Source organism: Nomascus leucogenys, chromosome 6 (assembly GCF_006542625.1).
Source record: "Nomascus leucogenys isolate Asia chromosome 6, Asia_NLE_v1, whole genome shotgun sequence".
In the NCBI taxonomy this organism is placed as follows: domain Eukaryota; kingdom Metazoa; phylum Chordata; class Mammalia; order Primates; family Hylobatidae; genus Nomascus; species Nomascus leucogenys.
This window is the reverse complement of record NC_044386.1, coordinates 76,420,112-76,442,352: the sequence shown is the minus strand read 5'-3', so window position 1 is coordinate 76,442,352 and position 22,241 is coordinate 76,420,112. Positions and strand designations below refer to the sequence as shown.

At 40.5% G+C, this 22,241-nt stretch overlaps 1 protein-coding gene across 9 annotated transcripts in view; it reads left to right on the top strand.

Moving 5' to 3' along the window:
• The window catches only part of HERC2 (HECT and RLD domain containing E3 ubiquitin protein ligase 2), a 213,383-nt gene that overhangs the window by 123,536 nt on the left and 67,606 nt on the right, over nt 1–22,241 (top strand). For all 9 annotated transcript variants that reach the window (XM_030814467.1, XM_030814465.1, XM_030814468.1 and 6 more), the window contains 13 exons: nt 115–283; nt 381–506; nt 2,318–2,426; nt 2,533–2,672; nt 6,703–6,893; nt 7,619–7,724; nt 7,807–7,898; nt 12,345–12,520; nt 16,575–16,686; nt 19,881–19,962; nt 20,074–20,217; nt 21,599–21,689; nt 21,977–22,154. In XM_030814467.1, coding sequence (XP_030670327.1) covers nt 115–283; nt 381–506; nt 2,318–2,426; nt 2,533–2,672; nt 6,703–6,893; nt 7,619–7,724; nt 7,807–7,898; nt 12,345–12,520; nt 16,575–16,686; nt 19,881–19,962; nt 20,074–20,217; nt 21,599–21,689; nt 21,977–22,154 — 1,716 coding nt within the window. The remainder of the gene's footprint in view (nt 1–114; nt 284–380; nt 507–2,317; nt 2,427–2,532; nt 2,673–6,702; nt 6,894–7,618; nt 7,725–7,806; nt 7,899–12,344; nt 12,521–16,574; nt 16,687–19,880; nt 19,963–20,073; nt 20,218–21,598; nt 21,690–21,976; nt 22,155–22,241) is intronic.

Here is a 22,241-nt window from a genome sequence, read left to right as displayed (position 1 = left end):
GAGCCACCGTGCCCGGTCAGAATTCTTTATTAAGAGTAGAGTAATACTACTTACCATGACTCATTTGACCTGTGTACATGGTGGACTGGATCTCCAATTTCATTTTAATTCTAGGTGGGAATGATGGTTAGATGCTGCCGAGCATACGAAGAAGTGTGCGAAGGTGATGTTGGCAAAGTCATCAAGCTGGACAGAGATGGATTGCATGATCTCAATGTGCAGTGTGACTGGCAGCAGAAAGGAGGCACCTACTGGGTTAGGTACATTCATGTGGAACTTATAGGTGAGCACATTCTTTGTTCAGTACTTTTGCTTTTTCTTAGAGACAGAATTCCCATAAATGGATACTGATTATAATGATTTGTTATTGAAATCTGTAGGCTATCCTCCACCAAGTTCTTCTTCTCACATCAAGATTGGTGATAAAGTGCGGGTCAAAGCCTCTGTCACCACACCAAAATACAAATGGGGATCTGTGACTCATCAGAGTGTGGGGGTTGTGAAAGGTAATATTATCTGGGTGATAATAAAATTCCTGGTGTTAACTTTTCATTAACGCATGTGTACTTAGTATTTCTTTTTGTTCAAGCACACAAAAAGAAAACAAGTGTGAAGAAAGAGATAGAGTGTTCCTTTGCTTGTCAGTGCCTTCTGCCAAAGGCCACAGAGGAACTCACCTGCAGTGAAACAGTCAGATTTATTAATATTAACTCATTGCAGTACAGGAGAACACACACCTTGGGGAATGGGGGGCTCCATCAGAGGGAATGAGCGAGGACTAATGAAGTTTATGTTGGGTATTTGGGGGAGGGGTCGAGAAAGCAGGGGTAATTCTAAGACAAGATGTCTTAATAAATTTACCTAGCAGGCAGAAAGAACGGAGCCATGCTAACATCATGATTGGTAAGGAAGCAGTCATTCATATCACCAGGATAGGGGACTGTGTGGTTGTTTGTGGTTTGGATTAGACTCGACTTTAATCACACATGGTTAAGGAGGGGTTTTGGTTGTGCCTTGATTCATCAGTCACAGAGTGGCCTTATCTGATGTTCGTGTTCTGTAAACTTGTCCTGTCAGTTCTGTGAAATGGCCTAACATTGACATTAACAGGCCAGCTCCTGACTGTCAGGACTGCTTTTTCTTTCTCCTCCCATGACCAGGCTGGAGTGCAGTGGTGCCATCTCGGCTCACTGCAACCTCCGCCCCCGGGTTTAATCAATTCTCCGGTCTCAGCCTCCAGAGTAGCTGGGATTACAGGTGCCCACCACCGTGCCTGGCTAATTTTTGTATTTTTCGTAGAGATGGGGTTTCACCATGCTGGCCAGGCTGGTCTCGAACTCCTTACCTATTGATCTGATTGATCTGCCCGCCTCGGCCTCCCAAAGTGTTGGGATTACAGGCGTGAGCCACCACGACTGGCTCTCTTTTTCATGCTGTATAAAAATTTAGGACTGAATTTAAGAAATGGAAATGTGCTAATGATGGGAATTAGGAACTGGAAACAATTCTCAGATTATATTTAATATGATACTATTGAGATTCCAAATCAAATCCGTGGCACACTTTGAAAGGTATACTATGTCCATTTTAACAGTTGCATGAGAAATAAGTATAGTTTTAAAAACTCTTGATGCCATAAAGAGATTGTTTGTTCGTTTGAACCTTATGGAAGCCTCTCTTTTCATCAAATCGCTTAGAAAATGGCCACAGTTGGTGGTGGTTCCCCAGTGGTGAGAGGTTCTTAGAGCGTCTCATGTTACATAAGAACAAATGGATTATTTAATATTTTACTTTAAACATTTTTCTTTGCTTAAGAGATTGTTAAAATATTTGCAAATCAAAACAACAAATTTTAAAAATAAGGATTTGGTTTGTTTTGAGTGACACGTTGCTCTTATCAAAGGACAAAAGAAGTCTTCACGTTATTAATGTGGTTTTTATTTCCTGAGATACCAAAGGTATTATATGGGATTGTTGACCTGGTGTAATTAAAAACCAAAATGTCCTATTTTAAACCTAATGCAAAAGTAAGGAATGTAGTTTACAATGAACCTCCACGTGCTCATTACCTGGCTTTAACGATTGTCACCTCACGGCCAAAATTACTCATCCTCCCTTCTTGTGATTATTTTGAAACCAGTCGCTGACATCATGTATTATTTCATCCATAAGTTTTTTAGTACCTATCTCTAAAAGACAGACTCTTTGTAAAAAACAAATAACTACAATGTACTATGACATGGCTAGGTGCAGTTTTAAGCTCAGGTTTTTATTGGTGAAGAGGAAGATGGATCAGGTGATTTCTGTTCTGTCCTAGCTTTCAGTGCCAATGGAAAAGATATCATTGTCGACTTTCCCCAGCAGTCTCACTGGACTGGATTGCTATCAGAAATGGAGTTGGTGCCCAGTATTCATCCTGGGGTTACGTGAGTTATTTTTATGATTGCTAGATTTGCTTTGGGATGAATGGTTTTCTGTTGAATTAAGTTTAATAAATGACCTTTCTTAACTCAGTTGCTATTTTACAAATAGGTGTGATGGATGTCAGATGTTTCCTATCAATGGATCCAGATTCAAATGCAGAAACTGTGATGACTTTGATTTTTGTGAAACGTGTTTCAAGACCAAAAAACACAATACCAGGCATACATTTGGCAGAATAAATGAACCAGGTATGGCAGAATATTTATATTCTCTCTTCCACCAAATATTAATGAAATACTGTGGACCACAGTGTATTGGAATTTGTTATTTTAAGGTTCCTATGTATACAGTAATTCTGTAGAGTGAGTACAGTGAGACGGAAGTGACGGTCCTACCCACTGATGACTGGCTGGCTTTTTAAAAAAATCAGGATGGGGTATCAGGGAAGAATTAGAATAACTAGGCTTGTTTGCTTGTTTTTCCATAAAGAAACATTAAAAGAATCTCGAGAAACAGTAAGTGTTTAGTTGCATGGCATGTGGAATTGGTTAGATGGAAAGTGAGTTTTTTAATTTATATACCTTTTATTATATTTTTCATTGTGGCAAAATATATATAACTTAAAATTAGCCACTTAATCATTTTCTAAGTTTATAATTCAGGGTATTAAGTACCTTAAGTGTTGCACAACCATCACAACTGTCTCTTACCAAACTTTTCACCACTCCGATCAGAAACTCTGTATCCATTAAGCGGTTTAACTGCCCTACTTCCCCTTACCCCAGCCCTGGTAACCTTGAATCTAACTTTGGTCTCTATGAATATGACCACTCCAGATACCTCATCTAGATGGAACCATGTAAGATTTATCCTTTCGTGTTTAGCATAATGTCTTCAAGCTTCATCTGTATTGTAGCATGTGTCAGAACGTCATCCTTTTTAATGGCTGAATAATATTCCACTGTATGCATATATCACTTTTTTTCTTTGTGAGACAGAGTCTCACTCTGTCACCCAGGCTGGAGTGCAGTAGCGCGATCTTGGCTCACTGCAACTTCCGCCTCCTGGGTTCAAGCAATTCTCCTGTCTCATCCTCCTGAGTAGCTGGGATTACAGGCCTTTGCCACCATGCTCAGCTAACTTTTCTATTTTTTTTTAATTATTATTTTTTTTGAGACAGAGTCTCACTCTGTCTATAAGGAATGTATATGTTATATACATTTTTAGTTTTAGTAGTTACTGAAGATATTAATTATAACATCTATTTTTGACTCATTTAAATCTATTATTATTTAATATATTCTCCTCCTAAACAATACAAAGACCTTAGTTCTCTTTAACATCATTTATCTTCATTCTGATTTATATGTTCTTAACATATTTTAATTATTATTATTATTATTATTTATTTATTTATTTATTTTTTTGAGATGGAGTCTCACTCTGTCACCCAGGCTGGAGTGCGGTGGCGTGATCCTGGCTCACTGCTACCAACACCTTCCGGGCTCAAGCGATTCTTCTGCATCAGCCTCCCGAGTAGCTGGGATTACAGGCTCCTGCCACCACACCTGGCTAATTTTTGTATTTTTAGTAGAGGTAAGATTTCACCATGTTGGCGAGGCTGCTCCTGAACTCCTGACCTCAGGTGATCCACCCACCTCAGTCTCCCAAAGTGCTGGGGTTATGTGCATGAGCCACTGTGTCCAGCCAAAATTTTATACATTTTATACAAATACATATCTAACAGAACTATAGAAGACATTCTTTTATGCACACAGAAAATGTTCATAAAATCTGGTCATATGCTAAGTGGGTCATATGCTCAAATACAAGTTTCAAGAAATGTCAAAGGATCGGCCAGGTGCAGTGGCTCATGCCTGTTGTTTTTTGTTTTTTTTTTTTTTTTTTGTGAGACGGAGTCTCGCTCTGTCGCCCAGGCTGGAGTGCAATGGCGCAGTCTCGGCTCACTGCAAACTCCGCCACCCGGGTTCATGCCATTCTCCTGCCTCAGCCTCCCGAGTAGCTAGGATTACAGGTGCCCGCCACCATGCCCGGCTAATTTTTTGTATTTTTAGTAGAGACAGGGTTTCACCATGTTAGCCAGGATGGTCTCGATCTCCTGACCTCGTGATCCACGCCTGTAATCCCAGCACTTTGGGAGGCCGAGGCAGGTGGATCACGAGGTCAGGAGATCAAGACCATCTCCTGGCTAACACGGCGAAACCCCGTCTCTACTAAAAATACAAAAAAATAGTCAGGTGTGGTGGCGGGCGCCTGTAGTCCCAGCAACCTTGGAGGCTGAGGCGGGAGAATGGCGTGAACCCGGGAGGCGGAGCTTGCAGTGAGCTGAGATCGTGCCACTGCACTCCAGCCTGGGCGACAGAACGAGACTACGTCTCAGAAAGTCAAAGGATCAAACAATACATGCAGGGTATGTAGTCAATATTCATTTAGATTTTTCTGCATACTTTGTAATTTTTCTCCACTTTTTTCTTCCTCTTTAATTTTCCATCTATACTGTTTTTCTCCTGCCTGAAAATGCCCCTTAATATTTCTAAAAATGTGTCTTTGTTGGTTACAAATTATCTATTTTTGTATATCTAAAAATGTCTTTATTTCTCCTTTATTTTTGAAAAGTCCTTTTGCTAGGTGTTTTCTTTCAGCACTTTAAAAATAGTATTCCATTGCAATTTGGTTTATATTATTTCTCCTGAAGTTGGATGGAAATGTAATTGTGGTTCGTTTTAGTTTTCCTTCGTCTGCTTTTCAAAGAGTCTTTTTGTTTTCATCTTGCACAGGTTTTACATGTGCATGGAGATGTTTATCTGTCTTGGGGTTGGTAGGGCTTCTGGGGCATGGTATCTGTTGTCTGTTTTGGAAAATTCTGTCTTTCAATATTTCTTCACATGTTGCCTCTGCTCTATTCTCTTTTCTATCTTTTTGGGGGGACTCTTCTTTCACTTGTGTTCGGCCTAACCTCTGTCCTGCAGATCTTTTACCTTCTTGTTATGTTTTCCAAACTTTTGCTCCTCAGTTCTTCATTCCAGATATTTTTACTTTCTCTTCAGCTGAGATCAGTGTGTTCTAAACTTACTCGTTAAGTTCTTAATTTTAATTATTGGATTTATCAGTTCTAGTCTTTGTATTTTATTTTCAGTAGTTTTCGGTTCTCTGCTGAAATATTATCTTTTTGAACACAGTAAGCATAATTATTATATTAAAGTCTGTGTCTTCTGACTCCAATATATGGAGCCTTTGTGGGTCTGTTTCTATCCTATCATTTCTGGTAATTTTTAGTCACGTTTTCTTGCCTCTTCATGTGTCATTATGTACTGGACATTGTATTTAAAAAATTATTTCTTTACTCAATTTGAGGCTAAGATGTTATTGTTCTCCAAGGAATGGAGGAGAGAGGGTTGTTCTGCGAGGTACGTGGTAAAGGTTAGTGACTATCTGGGCTCACCTTAATCAGCATTCATTGATTGAGATGATTTTATGCTGAGCTGCAATCTGTTGAAAAAAAAAAAAGGGAAACCCAAAGACCCTTCATAGTTCACTCTGACTTTTGGGGTATTTCCTGTTGGGGTTCCAAGTGTGGGTTGTATTTCTGTAGCATCCTCAGCCTTCCTGGACCCATTCCTTTCCCTTCCCTTTATGAGGCTCTCAAAATGCTATGTGTCATCTCAGGGACTTTGCTTGGAACCTGGCGATGCCATCAGGGAACAGCAGCCTCCGATCCGTGGTGTGCATCATCTTGACACCTCCATTTGCCTCGGGTCTTCCTGCGGTTCTGACCTTGTAATTCTTTATTATCTCCTGAATTCTGATAGTTTGAAGAGGATTTCTTTATTTTTGAGTGTTTTGTCTGGCTTTACTAGTTGTCCTCGATGGGGAATGCCAGTTGAATTCCAGATTTGCCATTAATGGAAGTGGAAGCACTTTACAATTTACTTCTTGCCTTGTATTTATAAAAGCATTTTTAATAAGAATGGTTTTTGTGAGTGCTGTTATTGAACTTTTCCCACAGCTTATTTTGTTTGGAATGTTGTTCCCTGGGAGATTTTAGTAGAATAAATCATAGCGTTATGTGGACTTCATCTCATAAATTGGCGTAATTATATCTTGACTAGGGAAGCCATTTGTGGCATTTATTAACTCCTTTCAGTTTGAAACTTTCTATTTTTCTTTAAGAAGCTCCTTACTATGTAATATTCTTGATCATGATGTTTCTCCCCAGTTCAGCAAGGGTTAATTCTCTTTTTGACCATCATGAAATAGGTCAGTCTGCGGTATTTTGTGGCCGTTCTGGAAAACAGCTGAAGCGTTGCCACAGCAGCCAGCCAGGCATGCTGCTGGACAGCTGGTCCCGCATGGTGAAGAGCCTGAACGTGTCGTCCTCCGTGAACCAGGCATCCCGTCTCATTGACGGCAGCGAGCCCTGCTGGCAGTCATCGGGGTCGCAAGGAAAGGTAGTAGCGTCTGATAGGGCACAGCAGCGGGCACTTTCACACAGATGGTTTTGCCTTGTACATTTTCAAAATGAACTTTGAGCAGCCTGCAGAGTTTTGCTGATAGCACCTGTCAGTACTCACGTTATGTTTTAATTTATAAGTTATTTCAAAGTTACAGAGTTATATACCACCCAATTTTACTGTCAGAGATTTTAAACAATATGAGTAATAGATTTTTTCTAACCGACCACTTGATAGAGGATGTGGTCAGGCTTTTCTTCCTCCTCTCCTGCATAAAATGTATGAATTCAGATTTGCTTCTGGTTAGAAGTTTTTCTAGTATAGTCTAGCAAATTTGTGTTGCACATTGGAGTGCTGTTGTCATTACACCAACGCGTGGGGGCACCTTGTGGGCACACAGGTCAGACTTTAGGACAGGGCCTTTCTCCATCTCGACTCTAGTGTTTTCTTTCACTCACTTGGTGGGTAAAAGGACCACCCTAGGCCAGGAGTATATAGATACATGGTTTCTGGGGCGTAGAGTGAGACTTTTCTCTAACGATCAAAGAATGGGGTAGAATATTCTTGTTGCTGCCAGGGTAAGGGAAAATTCTCTCTCATGCTACATTTTATATTGAAAAAATCTCATGTAGATTCAAGCTTCAATGATACTATTGTAGTAGCTAAAATATAGCTGAATTTTGCTAACTGAGAATGTGGTTTTTGTCCTTGTTTTTCTAAAGCACTGGATTCGTTTGGAGATTTTCCCAGATGTTCTTGTTCATAGATTAAAAATGATCGTAGATCCTGCTGACAGTAGCTACATGCCATCCCTGGTTGTAGTGTCAGGTAATTCAGTTAGTTTACCTAAAAAGAAGTACCTTCTATAATAAAAACGCCTTTGTTTGATTCTTTACCCATTTTTTCCTAGGTGGAAATTCCCTGAATAACCTTATTGAACTAAAGACAATTAATATTAACCCTTCTGACACTACAGTGCCCCTTCTGAATGACTGCACAGAGGTAAGTAGCCCTGCTAGTGTTCCATTTGGATGATTTACAGATGACAAGGGAGGTGACTTGGCCATTTCTATACTAGCATTGAGCCCAGTTTTTCCCCCTTTAAATAATTGGTTTTATCTGTTTTAAATTTTGACACTTTAAAAGATACAACTTATTGAATTTGCTGCTTATCATATCAGCTTGAAAAGGAAACAAAATAAATTTCATTCTCACTCTCTTCGGTAGCAGAGGTATACTTGGTAAGTCCTCCTAGCAAAAGTTGTCATCAGGCAGTACAGGTTGCTGATTGCATCTGAACACTTTGGTTTTCATTAAATATCTCTTAGTTTCTGGTGGTTTTCCTGACCGTATATGTGATGCTGAAGTTGCTTTTTTGCTGGCACACCTATTGGCATCAAGTGCTGAACTTGTCACGGAGTGGCAATTTTTTGGTAATAAGGCAACTTTCAAAATGAGTCTAAGTTTATCTCTGGAAAAGTTTGAAAGAATCAGTGAAGGTTCTTTTAAACAGTACCCGTATACTACAGATCAGCGATTCTCTCTCTGTCTCTCAAATTTTCAATAAACCTTTCCACATAGGATGCCAGCATGATTTTTCATACATTAAATATATGTAAAATAAGACAAATTAAGATATTTTTGTTGGCCGGGTGTGGTGGCTCACGCCTGTAATCCCAGCACTCTGGGAGGCCGAGGTGGGCAGATCACGAGATCAGAAGATCGAGACCATCCTGGCTAACACAGTGAAACCCCATCTCTACTAAAAAAAAAAAAAAAAAAAAAAAAAAATACAAAAAATTACCTGGGCGTAGTGGCGGGGGTGCCTGTAGTCCCAGCTACTCGGGAGGCTGAGGCAGGAGAATGGCGTGAACCCGGGAGGCGGAGCTTGCAGTGAGCCGAGTTCGCGCCACTACACTCCAGCACTCCAGCCTGGGCGGCAGAGCCAGACTCTGTCTCAAAAAAAAAATTTTTGTACTACCTATACTGTTGTCTTGTGTAGACTAATTATAATGATAGCAGATAAAAATATCAAATAGTTGATTTTTGTATTCATTTAAAGTTTATAACTGATGAGTTTATTTTTTAATTATTAAATGCAGTTAACCATTTTTTTAAAAAGTTTTATTTTAGTTTTAACTGACAAATAGTAATTTGTAATAATTTGTATTTATTTTCGGAGAACATGTGATGTTTTGTTACATGTGTATTTTGCAGAATGATCAAATCCTGCTAAATAATGTATCCATCACCTCAAATATTTATCACTTTTTTGTGGTGAGAACATTTAAAATCCTCTCTTTTAGCTATTTTGAAATACGTAGTACATTCACAAGTCACAATTTATTCTGGAATGTCATTGAACTATTTCATAATACACTGATTCATTATAGTCAATACCAGTGGTGCTAATAACTGAAGAAATTGGCAAACTATAAAAATGAAAGATAATAATGAATTTTTCTGAAAAAATTAGTCTTGAGTTTTAATGCATTTTACTGGTAACTTATTGCAATGTAACCAAAGACAGCCTGTAGAGTGCCTTACATAGTTCAGAGGATATTTTTACTTTAGCCAAACCAGTAACTAAGTAATTAAATAAACAATAGATTAGCATTCGTAAAAGATATCTTTAATCCAAGAAATTTTTAATTCAAAACCATTTATCCTGTGATATTTAGTGTATGTCATGTACATGAGAAATACGAAGCATTGCAGGTAAATGGAAAACTCCTGACCTAACCTGCATGCCCCCAGCTGACCAAAGAACTAGACTATATCATTCCTGTGGAGCCACTGCATCTTAAGCATGGCCTTTGCTGTACAAATAGTTTGTCGTGGGAATTTTCTTTTCTTTTTTTTTGAGACTGAGTCTCACTCTGTCGCCCAGGCTGGAGTGCAGTGGCAGATCTCAGCTCACCTCAACCACCACCTCCTGGGTTCAAGTGATTCTCCTGCTGCAGCCTCCCGAGTAGCTGGGATTACAGGTGCCCACCACCTCACCCGGCTAATTTTTGTATTTTTAATAGAGATGGGGTTTTGTCATGTTCGCCAGGCTGGTCTCGAACTCCTGACCTCAGGTGATCCGCCCACCTTGGCCTCCCAAAGTGCTGGGATTTACAGGCATGAGGCACTGCACCCAGCCGAGTTTTTTCTAACATGTAAACAAAAATAGAAAGTATGCTGGAATCCTCACAAACCTGTCACCCAGCTTCAACATTTATCAACATTTTGCCAGTCATGTTTCACTTCCTCCCACCTTACTTCCCTGACTCAGCAAGTCCTAGTCATGATCTTATTTCCGGAGCACTTGCTTCAATATTCATCTCTAACAGGGCTTAACAAAATATAACCCTGATACCATAATCACACCTCTAACAAGTACTCTTTTTTTTTTTTTTGGAGACAGAGTCTCGCTCTGTCGCCCAGGCTGGAGTGCAGTGGTGTGATCTTGGCTCACTGCAAGCTCCACCTCCCGGGTTCACACCATTCTCCTGCCTCAGCCTCCCGAGTAGCTGGGACTATAGGCACCTGCCACTATGCCTGGCTAATTTTGTTTTTGTATTGTTAGTAGAGATGGGGTTTCGCCGTGTTAGCGAGGATGGTCTCGATCTCCTAACCTCATGATCCGCCTGCCTCGGCCTCCCGAAGTGCTGGTATTACAGGCGTGAGCCACTGTGCCCAGCCAGCAATTACTCTTTAATGTCATATAATATCCAGTCAGTGTCCAGATTTTCCTAGTTATCTTGTAAATGTCGTTTTGCAGTTTCTGATTCAGATGATGTTTGCATTCTATACTACACTGAAGTCACTCTTGTTTTTTTTCCTTGCTAAAGAAAGAAAAAAAGAAACTGAGTAATTTTTTCCTGTAGCATTCTTCATATTCTCAACTTGGCTTTTGCATCCGTATGGTGGTGGTCAAGCTGTGTTTCCTCTGAAATGGTAGATCTTGAGGTTTGAGCAGGTCGTTGAGGCAATAAAAAGTAATTGTTAGTGTGTGCTTCCAGACACATCCCTCTTCGTTCACATGAAATACAGGGATGGAGGAATGTTGTCAATACCACAGCAGGCATGCAGTCTGCCACATGGGGTGTGGGACATTTGCAGGACCAACTCCACTAAATGCATGGCAAAGGCAGAACCGAGGAAGCTTGGGTCTTGCTTGTGTTCTGATTTGAATGAGGCAACAATAAAATGACATGACATGATCAGAAAAGTTTGATCACTGTAGCATATTGGATGATATGGGAGTTATTGTTTGTGCTATGATAATAGCAATGTGGATATGTTTTTCAAAAAGCTCCTTAATTCTGGCTGGGCGTGGTGGCTCACACCTGTAATCCCAGCACTTTGGGAGGCTGAGGCAGGTGGATCACCTGAGGTCAGAAGTTCAAGACCAGCCTAGCCAACATGGTGAAACCCTGTCTCTACTAAAAATACAAAAAATTAGCTGGATGTGGTGGCAGGTGCCTATGGTCCCAGGTACTCAGGAGGCTGAGGTTGGAGAATCGCTTGAACCTGGGAGGCAGAGGTCGCGATGAGCCAAGATTGCACCACTGCACTGCACTCCAGCCTGGGCAACAAGTAAGATTCAGTCTCAAAAAAAAAAAAAAAAAAAAAAAAGCCCAAACCTCCTTAATTCAGTGATATATACTGAAGTTTTGAAACAATATAATGCCTGGAAATTTTTAATGATGATCCATATCTGAACAAGATTGGTCACATGTTGATAACTGTTGAGCTGGGTCATGGAGTCATGGAGTTCTTTGTACTATTTGTTCTAATTTGTGTATATTCAGATATGTTTTATGTTTTAAAAACGATGAAAGGTCTGTTACTACCTGACATTTAATATTTTCCTTAGTTAAGGCATCTTGGTTCAAGAAAGCTCTAAGAAGAGTTTGCAGTCATTCAGTAAGGCTGTTATCCTATTTAAAATAATTTTAGGAAGAAAATCAGTGAGTGTCTCATGCCTCAGGTAGACATCTTGATGAGTTGATCACTTCTTTTGAAGAAAACATTACTCAGATGTGGCTGCATTAACTTTGAGTAACTCAGTTGGTATTTCCAGAACTGAAGTAAAGGAGCTCTAACCATGTGTACACCTTCGTGTCTCACACATCCTGTTCTCCAGTTAGAGGATCTAATGTGCTTGATTCTACAGAGTCTGTGAATCATCATTTTTGTGTCTAGTATCACAGGTATATTGAAATTGCCATCAAGCAGTGTCGTTTTTGTGTCTAGTGTCACAGGTATATTGAAATTGCCATAAAACAGTGTCGTTTTTGTGTCTAGTATCACAGGTATATTGAAATTGCCATCAAGCAGTGTCATTTTTGTGTCTAGTATCACAGGTATATTGAAATTGCCATCAAGCAGTGTCGTTTTTGTGTCTAGTATCACAGGTATATTGAAATTGCTATAAAGCAGTGTCGTTTTTGTGTCTAGTATCACAGGTATATTGAAATTGCCATCAAGCAGTGCAGGAGCTCCGGAATCGACTGTAAAATCCATGGTCTCATCCTGCTGGGACGGATTCGTGCAGAGGAGGAAGATTTGGCTGCAGTTCCTTTCTTAGCTTCAGATAATGAAGAGGAGGAGGATGAGAAAGGCAACAGCGGAAGGTGAGAGCCATTTGTTACAGGTGCTCACTTACCTCCTGCTGCATTCCTGAATCCTCACTTTCAAAAGGAAACATTTAATTAGAATGTGTCTCATACTGAGTCATTTTATGTCCACACGAATGGTAAATTACAGTTGTTTTCAAAAATTGTATTTTTTTAAAAAATAAAGTGTTTAATGTAGAAACACATTATATTTAGAAAAATACCATTAAAAGAGGGAAATGAAAATGTTTAATATCTCTACCTGAAATATCACTGTTACTATTTTCGTATATATCTTTGTAGTTTTCCTTTTTTTCTGTTACTAAATGTATTTTCCTACGGAAGTTGTATATTTTAAAGCTCTTTTTGCTAAGTATTTTATCATTAACTTTAAAAAGTATATTTTTATTATGGTGAAATATATATAATATATTGTTTACCATTTTAAGTGTATAGTTCAGTGGCATTAAGTACATTCATATTTTTGTGCAACCACCACTATTGTCCATCTCTAGAATTTCCATATGATAAGTCTTCTGTCCTGTAATTTTTGAGTGCAGTATTTCATCTTATGACTGTTCTCATTTACTCACTCAATTCCTTATTTTGTCTGAGCGCTATGATGATGACTGTTGTTGTATTTATTCATTCAACATCTTTTGAACACCCACGGTGGGCCATTCCCAGTTATGCATACTGGGAACACTGTGATGAACATGCAAAATAAAATAAGACAAACACATGCATCAGTGTGCTGTTAGGGCTTTGGTAAGAGGCAGGAAGAAGTGCATGCGGCCTTGAGAGTCTGCATTGGAGCATTGATCTGTCAGGACAAGGAAAACGTCCCCCCAGGCCATACGTACAGAAGTCAGAATTACTGAAACAAAGTGGACAGGCAAGGGCGTTTCTGATAGGGAAGACAGCATACCAGGGGAGAATGATATCTGTGAAGTTTTTGCGTGCTTGTGCATTTCCCAGGGCATGTATCTAGAACTTGCATGTGCAGGGGCTGCTCTAAGCCTTGTTTACCATCCCAGCAGCAAACAGTGGATAATAATGGATAATAACAATGGAGGATAAGCAGTGACCTTATAGAAGTTGTATTTTCCTAGATAAATTGCTGAAAGTGAAATTGCTAAGTCAAAGGGTATGCAAACTAAATGGATATGTTGTTAACATTCCCAAGGTGCTTTGGATTGCTAGTGTGACCGGGGCCCTTCAGACAGGCACAGGAGGCAAGCTGCCAGTGGTGGCTGAACTCTGTTGACCAAGACACCCTGTGCTCTAAGTACTCTGCAGCATTTGACATAAGGAGACAACAGAGCTGTGCCGCTGTTGAGCACATTATATGGACAGAAGTGGGGGTAGCAGCTCTGGTAATAAATCAGGTTATTCTAGGGCTCTGTGATCTTGGCTTTGGATTCTGTCCTGTTTTATTTCAGAAACTTTGTGTAGAAGTTGAAAAGAAAATAGTATCTATAACATTACCTTATCTAGAATATATGTTATACTATATGCTATAGTTCAAACTGATTGCATCTATGGATATTAATTAAATAGGGACAATACCAGTTCACTTAAATAAGGAAGTCATTGGGATTTTTAATAAAAGGATTATAGATTAGCATTTTCTTACTCAGTAGCTACTAAAATGAATTGGACAAATAAAATTATTATTTTATTTATTTATTTTTTGAGACGGAGTCTCACTCTGTTGCCCAGGCTGGAGTGCGGTGGCACGATCTTGGCTCACTGCAAGCTCCGCCTCCTGGGTTCATGCCATTCTCCTGCCTCAGCCACCCCAGTAGCTGGGACTACAGGCACCCACCACCACGCCCAGCTAATTTTTTGTATTTTTAGTAGAGACGGGGTGTCACCGTGTTAGCCAGGATGGTCTCGACCTCCTGACCTCATAATCTGCCTGCCTCAGCCTCCCAAAGTGCTGGGATTACAGGCGTCAGCCACTGTACCCGGCCATAAAATTATTAATACATATATTGTATATGTGGAATAACCAAAAATGTTTTGAGCTTTACTCATTGATCAGATTTTTATGTAATTGAATATATTGTCGAAAGAAAAGCTAGGTATTTGATTGTAATGGGTTTTTTTCTGGTAAGATCTGACTAATTAGCCAATAACTTCAGAATGAGTTAGCGGCCCAGGCAGTCTCCTACAGGGCTGGCATCCAACTGGGATGTTCCCACATTGACCATGTACAGCCGGCCTCCACTCTGGCTGACTGATACTTACATGGTACCAGACAGTAAATATCTTGAATATCAGTCCTGGTTTCCCATACATACATACATATATACATGCATACATATGTGTGTGTGTATATATGTGTGTATGGGAAATATATATGTATTTTGGGATAGGGTCTCACTCTGTTGCCCAGGCTGGAGTGCAGTGGTGTGATCTCAGTTCACTGCAACCTCTGCCTCCCAGGCTCAAGTGATTCTCCCATCTCAGCCTCCCAAGTAGCTGGGATTACAGGTGTGTGCCACCACACCTGGCTAATTTTGTGTATATTTTTTGTAGAAATGAGGTTTCACCATGTTGCCCAGGCTGGTCTCCAACTCCTGGGCTCAAGGAATTTGCCCACCTCGGCCTCCCAAAGTGCTAGGATTACAGGTGTGAGCTACCGTGCCTGGCCCCCATACATATTTTTAAGTAAAAATGTATCACAGGATATTTCAATATTTTGTGCTTATGCTTGCTCACCTGTGCCTAGTATTAGACAAAAGAGTTTTTCACTTTTATTCCAAAACGTGAAAGTTTGAACCCTTAAAGTAAATATTTATTAGTATATAATGTGTGAAAAAAGTGATACCTGTCTGGAAGCCAGTCTCTGGTGCCTTTGGGCATCTATCCTAGTTTATAAAAACAGAGCAAAAGCAAACACAAAGGTGAAAACCCCAAACACAGAAGAAGCAATTCCTTAGCACCTGGCATCAGACCATCAGCCAAGAAAATCTAACACTGTCCTGTGTACTTTTTTCAAGTTGCAAGAATTGGAGTGTTTTGGATGCTGTTGATTAAACTTCTAAGCTGCTGGGTGTGGTGGCTCCCACCTGTAATCCCAGCACTTTAGGAGGCTGAGCGGGGAGGATCACTTGAGCCCAGGAGTTCAAGACCTGCCTTGACGATATAGTGAGATCCTGTCTCTACAAAAAATACAAAAATTAGCTGGGCTAATTAGCTGGGCAAAAATTAGCTGGGCATGGTGGTGCATGCCTATAGTGCCAGCTGTTCGGGAGGCTGAGGTGGAAGGATTAAGCTTGAGCCTGGGAGGTTGAACTGGGATTATGCCACTGCATTCCAGCCTGAGTGACAGAGCATGACCCTGTCTCAAAACAAACAAAAAATAAATAAACTCGTAACCTGTCGAGGGCAGGTCAGGAGATAGATGAGCAAGGTGGAAGGAGCAAGCCTTCTGGGAAGGACAGGAGATGAGGACTTTCAGCCTAGCTGGCCGATGATCAGGTGCCTCTGACCGGTGTCCTGGGCAGAGGGTATAAAGGAAGAGATAAGCATTTTACATCAGGACATGTGTCTGTATTAAAGTACCTCCATGGTCATCTGGCCACATCCGGTTTATTCTTTCTGTGGGAAAATAATTGGCCAAACAGATGTCTAGATTTAGGGACATTGCTGCAAGGCCAGACCCAGTGTGGCTCCTGGGCAGGTTTCTTCAGTGTCTCTACAGTGCCATTTGTAGTAGCTGTGCATCTGTTTCCATGACTTGGAATGATTCCCACCCATGTTCAAGTTGGTATTTAAGATGAAAGAGAAGGCCTAGTATGTCATCGTTTTCCATCAAAAATAAGAGCTGAAATTAAGTGCTAGTATTAAAAGGTGGCATGGTGGAATCTAGAAAATTTGACCCTCCAGAGGACTTACTCCTGTACATGTTTGAGGTTTTATTCTATTAAAGCAAAATTTTAAGAGTTTCTGAAAGTAACCATAAAACTTTGAGTGCTTGAGGTTGCTTTTCTTTTTATTTTTTAAATGTTTTATGCTGAATAACCTCTCTTTCTTTCTCCCCCCCCACCCCCCATTTGGTTAGCCTCATTAGAAAGAAGGCTGCTGGGCTGGAATCAGCAGCTACGATAAGAACCAAGGTGTTTGTGTGGGGCCTGAATGACAAGGACCAGCTGGGCGGGCTGAAAGGCTCCAAGGTACGGCCTGCTCCCTGGGACCCAGCAGGGTGGGGCACTCGGCAGCAGCCACACCTCGTGAAGTTTTTATAATAACTTTACTCTCTATATGTTGTGTTGTTTCTTTACATGAACTAAAAGACATTATCAAATTACCCCTCAGAAGCGTCTCTCCTTGAAAAATTTTACTTTAGATATAATTGTCTTATTGTGGTCTTGTAAACTAGAAAATAAACTTTTGAAAAGATTTGACAAGCGCATAGATGAAAATTATAGACTATCGATAGATGTGTCTTGCCTCCTCTACAATAAACACTTTTGACTATCATGAACAAAATAATGTGTAAAAAGGCCGTAGTGGCCCACAGATGAGCAAGTTGTTGTCTCTGTCCTCCAGGTACTTAGTGCCTGAGATTCTTCAGGGTGAAGTAGCTTGCACAGAGAGAGAAGGCTTTGTGAGCACAGAGAAACAAGCAGAATGCACATGTGTGCACATACACACTTCCCTTATTCTCTGCAGGGCTTGTTGTGGGTGGAGAGCACCATGATCTCATTCACCTTGTCAGTAAACCATGAGGTGTGCACGGGAAGCCGTGCCACAGCCTGTGTGTTCACAATGTCCTTCATCCCCTAGGTACTTGGATGAGAGGTTAATTTGTATTTTGAGTTGCTTAGGAGAAAAAGACCATATTTTGAAAAGAATAGGTGTAAGAAATGATGCATTTGAACTGGAGTTGAATTCAGCATTCCTTATATTACTTAGTGTCTCCTGGCTGAGGAGTCACAAAGCAAATTCCTCTAAATTTTATTGCCCAGAGGCACTCTCCGTGTTCATGTGAGGTTATGCTTCCTGTTAGTGTTCTGTGCGACGTCACATCATACATTTTCTTTATTGCCTGCCATGTTGAGAAGCTGAGAAATGAAGTTAGAACTCATTCATTTGAACTCTTTCCTTTCAAGGTACAATTAATTTTTATCTGTATTGGAGCAGTCTTGAATTGCGTTTGTGTTTCAGTGTACCTGAGCTCGGTTTGGGAAGTGGACAGTGGACAGTGGGCAGTGAGCTGTGAGTGTCTCAGCTGTGGGAATGCAGGGCTGTCCTGGGGTCCCTGAGGTGCAGGCCATTGGTGGGAGCCTATGACCTTGCTCACTGCCCTACATGGAGTTTTCACTTCAAGGACAGAGTCGGTGTTCCACGGTTGTGATGAAAATCCTTTCTTCCACTGCAGTAGTGACTATTTCACCCATGGAATCATAAAGGTTTTTTAGACAAAGGGCCCTAGGAATTTTAAATTAAATTACATCCATCTACAATGGGAAATTTAAGCATATAATTTCTTAGAGATGTCAGAGTCAGAATCAGAGAATGAGCAGGACATGACTTGAAATAAGGCATAGTCTACAGGTGTGTGTTTTTATCTTTACATTATATGCATAGTCATCCCTCAGTATCCGTGGGGGATTTGTTCGAGGACTTCCTGTGGATACCAAGATCTGTGGATGCTCAAGTCCCTGATATAAAACAGTGTAGTGTTTGCATATAACCTATGCACACCCTCCCAAATACTGTATATCATCTTCAGATTACTCAGAATACCTAATACAATGTAAATGGTATGTCAATAGTTGTTATATTACATTGTTAGGGAATAATGGCGACAAAAATATTTGTACATATTTAGTACAGGTGCAATAAGAAATATTTTCAATCCATGGGTGGTTGAATTCATGGATACGGAACCTATGGATGCAGAGGACCAACTGTATTTTATTTTTCACCTTGTACTATGGAAATGCTCAGATGTACCCAAACAGAGTGAATAGCTTCATGAACCCTCATGTCCCTGGTACCAGCTTCCATAGTTACCAGCAGCTGTCTATGTTTTTCTGTCTCTATCCTCCCATTCTCTCAACTCTGGTTTAAAGTAAATCACAGTGTATCATTTCATTCTTAAAATAGTCTAGTGTGAATCTCTAAGGGATAACCAATGCCTTTGGTTAATGTAACCATACATATTAGTAGTACAGTCATGTATTACTTAATGATGGGGATACATTCTGAGAAAGTTTTGGTCGGGTGATTTTGTCATTGTTGGAAAATGATAGAGTATACTTAACACAAAGGTAGATGGTGTAGCCCACTACACGCTCAGGCTATATGGTATAGCCTGTTGCTCCTAGGCTACAACATGGAACTGTACTGAATATGGTAGGCAGTTGTAGCCCAGTGGCATGTGTGTATTTAAACATAGAAAAGGTACAGTAAAAATACAGTGTAAAAGATAAAACATGGAACACCTGCATAGGGCACTTACCATGAATAATGGAGTTTGCAGGACTGGAAGTTGCTCTGGGTGAGTCAGTGAGAGAGTGGTGAGTGAATATGAAGGCCAGGATATCACTGCACATTACTGTAGACTTTAGAAACACTATATGCTTAGGCTACTCTATACAAAATATTTTTGTTTATTTAATAATAAATTATTTGTAACTTTATGAACTTTTCACTTTTTAAAAAACTTTTTGACTCTTGTAATAATACTTAGCTTAAAACACAAACATACAGCTCTGTACAAAATGTTTTCTTTACATTCTTATGCTGTAAGCTTTTTTCTGTCTTTAACATTTATTCCTTTACTTTTTAAACTTTTTTTGTTAAAACCTAAGACCCAAACACATACATTAGCCTAGCTAGGATCATAGTGTTACTCTCTTTCACCCCCACAAAGGAGGTAGCTGTCCTTTCCGGTGACAGCAATGCCTTCTGGAATCCCTCCTGAAGCACCAGCCGCAGACTTTTTACAGTTAGCTTAAAAAACAAAAAAGTAGAAGGAATATACTCTAAAAGAATGATAGAAAGTATAGGAGAGTGAATATATAGCCCAGTAGCAGCAGTCTGTTATCGTGATGAGGTATTAAGGATTGTTCATATGTAGCTGGCAGCACAGAGGCTTGTTGACACCAGCATCACCACAGACACATGAGGAATAGGTTGTGCCGTGACGTTGTCACGGCCAGGACACCACTAGGCAGTAAGGATTTTTCAGCTCCATTATAATCTACTGGGACTGCCATTGTATATGTAGCCTGTGTTTGAGTGAAATGTTATACAGTGCATGACTGTAATTCCTTGTATCATATAATAAGGTAACATAATTTTACACATGCGAGTAAAATTTTCTTTTTTTTTTTTTCTTAAAAACATTATGTTGTAGATAAAGGTTCCTTCCTTCTCTGAGACACTGTCGGCTTTGAATGTGGTACAGGTGGCTGGTGGATCTAAAAGTTTGTTTGCAGGTATGATTATTCTAATCTTAAAAAATTTTTAAATTATTCTTGGCACCAAAAAACAAAAAAGCTTTTAATGTTGTGAAAAGTGAGTCCTCTCCTGGCTGTTGTTCCTTGCAGTGACTGTGGAAGGGAAGGTGTACGCCTGTGGAGAAGCCACGAATGGCCGGCTGGGGCTGGGCATTTCCAGCGGGACGGTGCCCATCCCACGGCAGATCACAGCTCTCAGCAGCTACGTGGTCAAGAAGGTGGCCGTTCACTCAGGTACAAGCCAAGCACCAGCAGGCCTGTGCGGAGCGGCCTGTTGCTCCTGCTCCGTTGTTAACCAAAGCCCTAATTGGTGTCCTTACATTCTTTCTTAAGTTTTTACTTAGTAGGAATAAAAATTGGATAATGTAAATCTCTAAGTGGTCCAGAATTTAGTTATTGCTGCTAAATCAAGTTCTTTGCCTAAAAGTAGGCTGTTTTTCTGAGAAAGAGTCTGTAACTTTCTTCAGATTCCAAAAACTATCTATGAACCCAAGTAATGAGAAAGATCCTTTAAAAAAAAATGAAACCACGCTTTCAGTGTAGGGAGTGTTTATTTTGGAAGCACCCTGCTAGGCCTCTGAGGAATGGAACTGAAGTAGACACAAAGTTCTAATTCAGTTCATGCCTATGCTGAACGGGGCTCAGTGTAACCTGCATAACAGGAAATCCAAATCATGGTGGCTTAAGCAATATAGAGTTTTACTTTTCTCCTTTGTAAAAGTCCAGAGGTGGGGTCAGAGTCCATCCAGCAGGGCTCTGTCTATGAGGAGTGCTGATCCTTTGTGTCCACCTTTGTGGGAAGATGATCTTAGACTAGCTGTGGCCCCCAGAGTCCAGGGCCAGGCCTGGCAGAAAAGGCAAGCACCGCACAGTGTGCCCTCCCGCCCACGCAGCCCCCTCTCCAGAGCCCCTCCAAAGCCCCACTGATTTCAGTCACCATCTCCTGGGGGCAGAGGAGGCTGGGAAGTGGTGTTTAGCTGAGCACTTTAACATGGGGGTTCTGTTGGTACGGAAGGGGGAGAATGAGTTTTGGGAGGAGAAGCCGGGTCTGCTGTGATGTTCTCAAAGCCCAGGAGTTGGCAGGAACTCACTGTATAGGAGTGGTCATGCCTTTAATCCTGAAGCAGGCTGTATGGACTTTGAGAATATTCCATGCTGGGGAAAGAGCATAAGCTGACGTGTTTTGGGAAGAGTGAGTATAATGCATTAATTGCAAATGATTGAATAATTTCACCGTTGAGGTACAGTTCTCAAAAGCTTGAATTGACACTATTTTTACATTTTGTCTAATCACAAATTATTTTTACTTTTTTCATCTAAATTTTGATTTTTCATGTATTTAACATAATAGGAACCCCATTAATAATCAGTATTATTTTGCCTCTTTGCAAATTCTTTCTAGAGTTAAAATTTGTAGTTTGGTAAAAATTCACTTACTTGGCACATATGTCTTGGAAAGCTTTCCTGCTAACTCCGCTGTTGATCCTGTTGAGTTACTCATTTATTCAGTTCACACTCATTGAGTGTGTGCTATATGCCAGGCAAAATAGGGAGCTATGCTGTGGGCTTTCTGTTCCCTGTCCTTTGGCAATCCGCGCGTCTGTGAATGTTGCAGGTGGCCGGCACGCGACTGCTTTAACTGTCGATGGAAAAGTGTTTTCGTGGGGCGAAGGTGATGATGGAAAACTTGGACACTTCAGCAGAATGTAAGGGTACTTTCTTTAGTCTCATTTGCTAATAAGAAACTGTTTCTGACTGATACTCTTGAGAGTTATTTTGCAGAAAATTAAAATAGAATAGATTATGGAAATGGATCTTAAAATTTTTTTAACACAGCTGTTTGTGTTTTGGTCTCACCGGTTCTGCTTTAAGGTTTGGTAGTTGATCTGTGGATCTTGTGTTGACTACATGTGCATCAGTATAGATGTCTTTTTTCCTTCGTCTCTAAGAAGGGACGGATTGACTGTAGGGAGCTGATTTCATCTTGTTGTAGGAACTGTGACAAGCCAAGGCTGATCGAGGCCCTGAAAACCAAGCGTATCCGGGATATCGCCTGTGGGAGCTCGCACAGCGCGGCCCTCACATCCAGCGGAGAACTGTACACCTGGGGCCTCGGCGAGTACGGCCGGTTGGGACATGGGGATAATACGACACAGCTAAAGCCCAAAATGGTGATTATATGCATTTTTGTTGCTTGCAGAAAGCTTACCATCTGAAGATGTCAAGAGAAAATAAGCTTCGAGTCTAGGAAAGTTCAT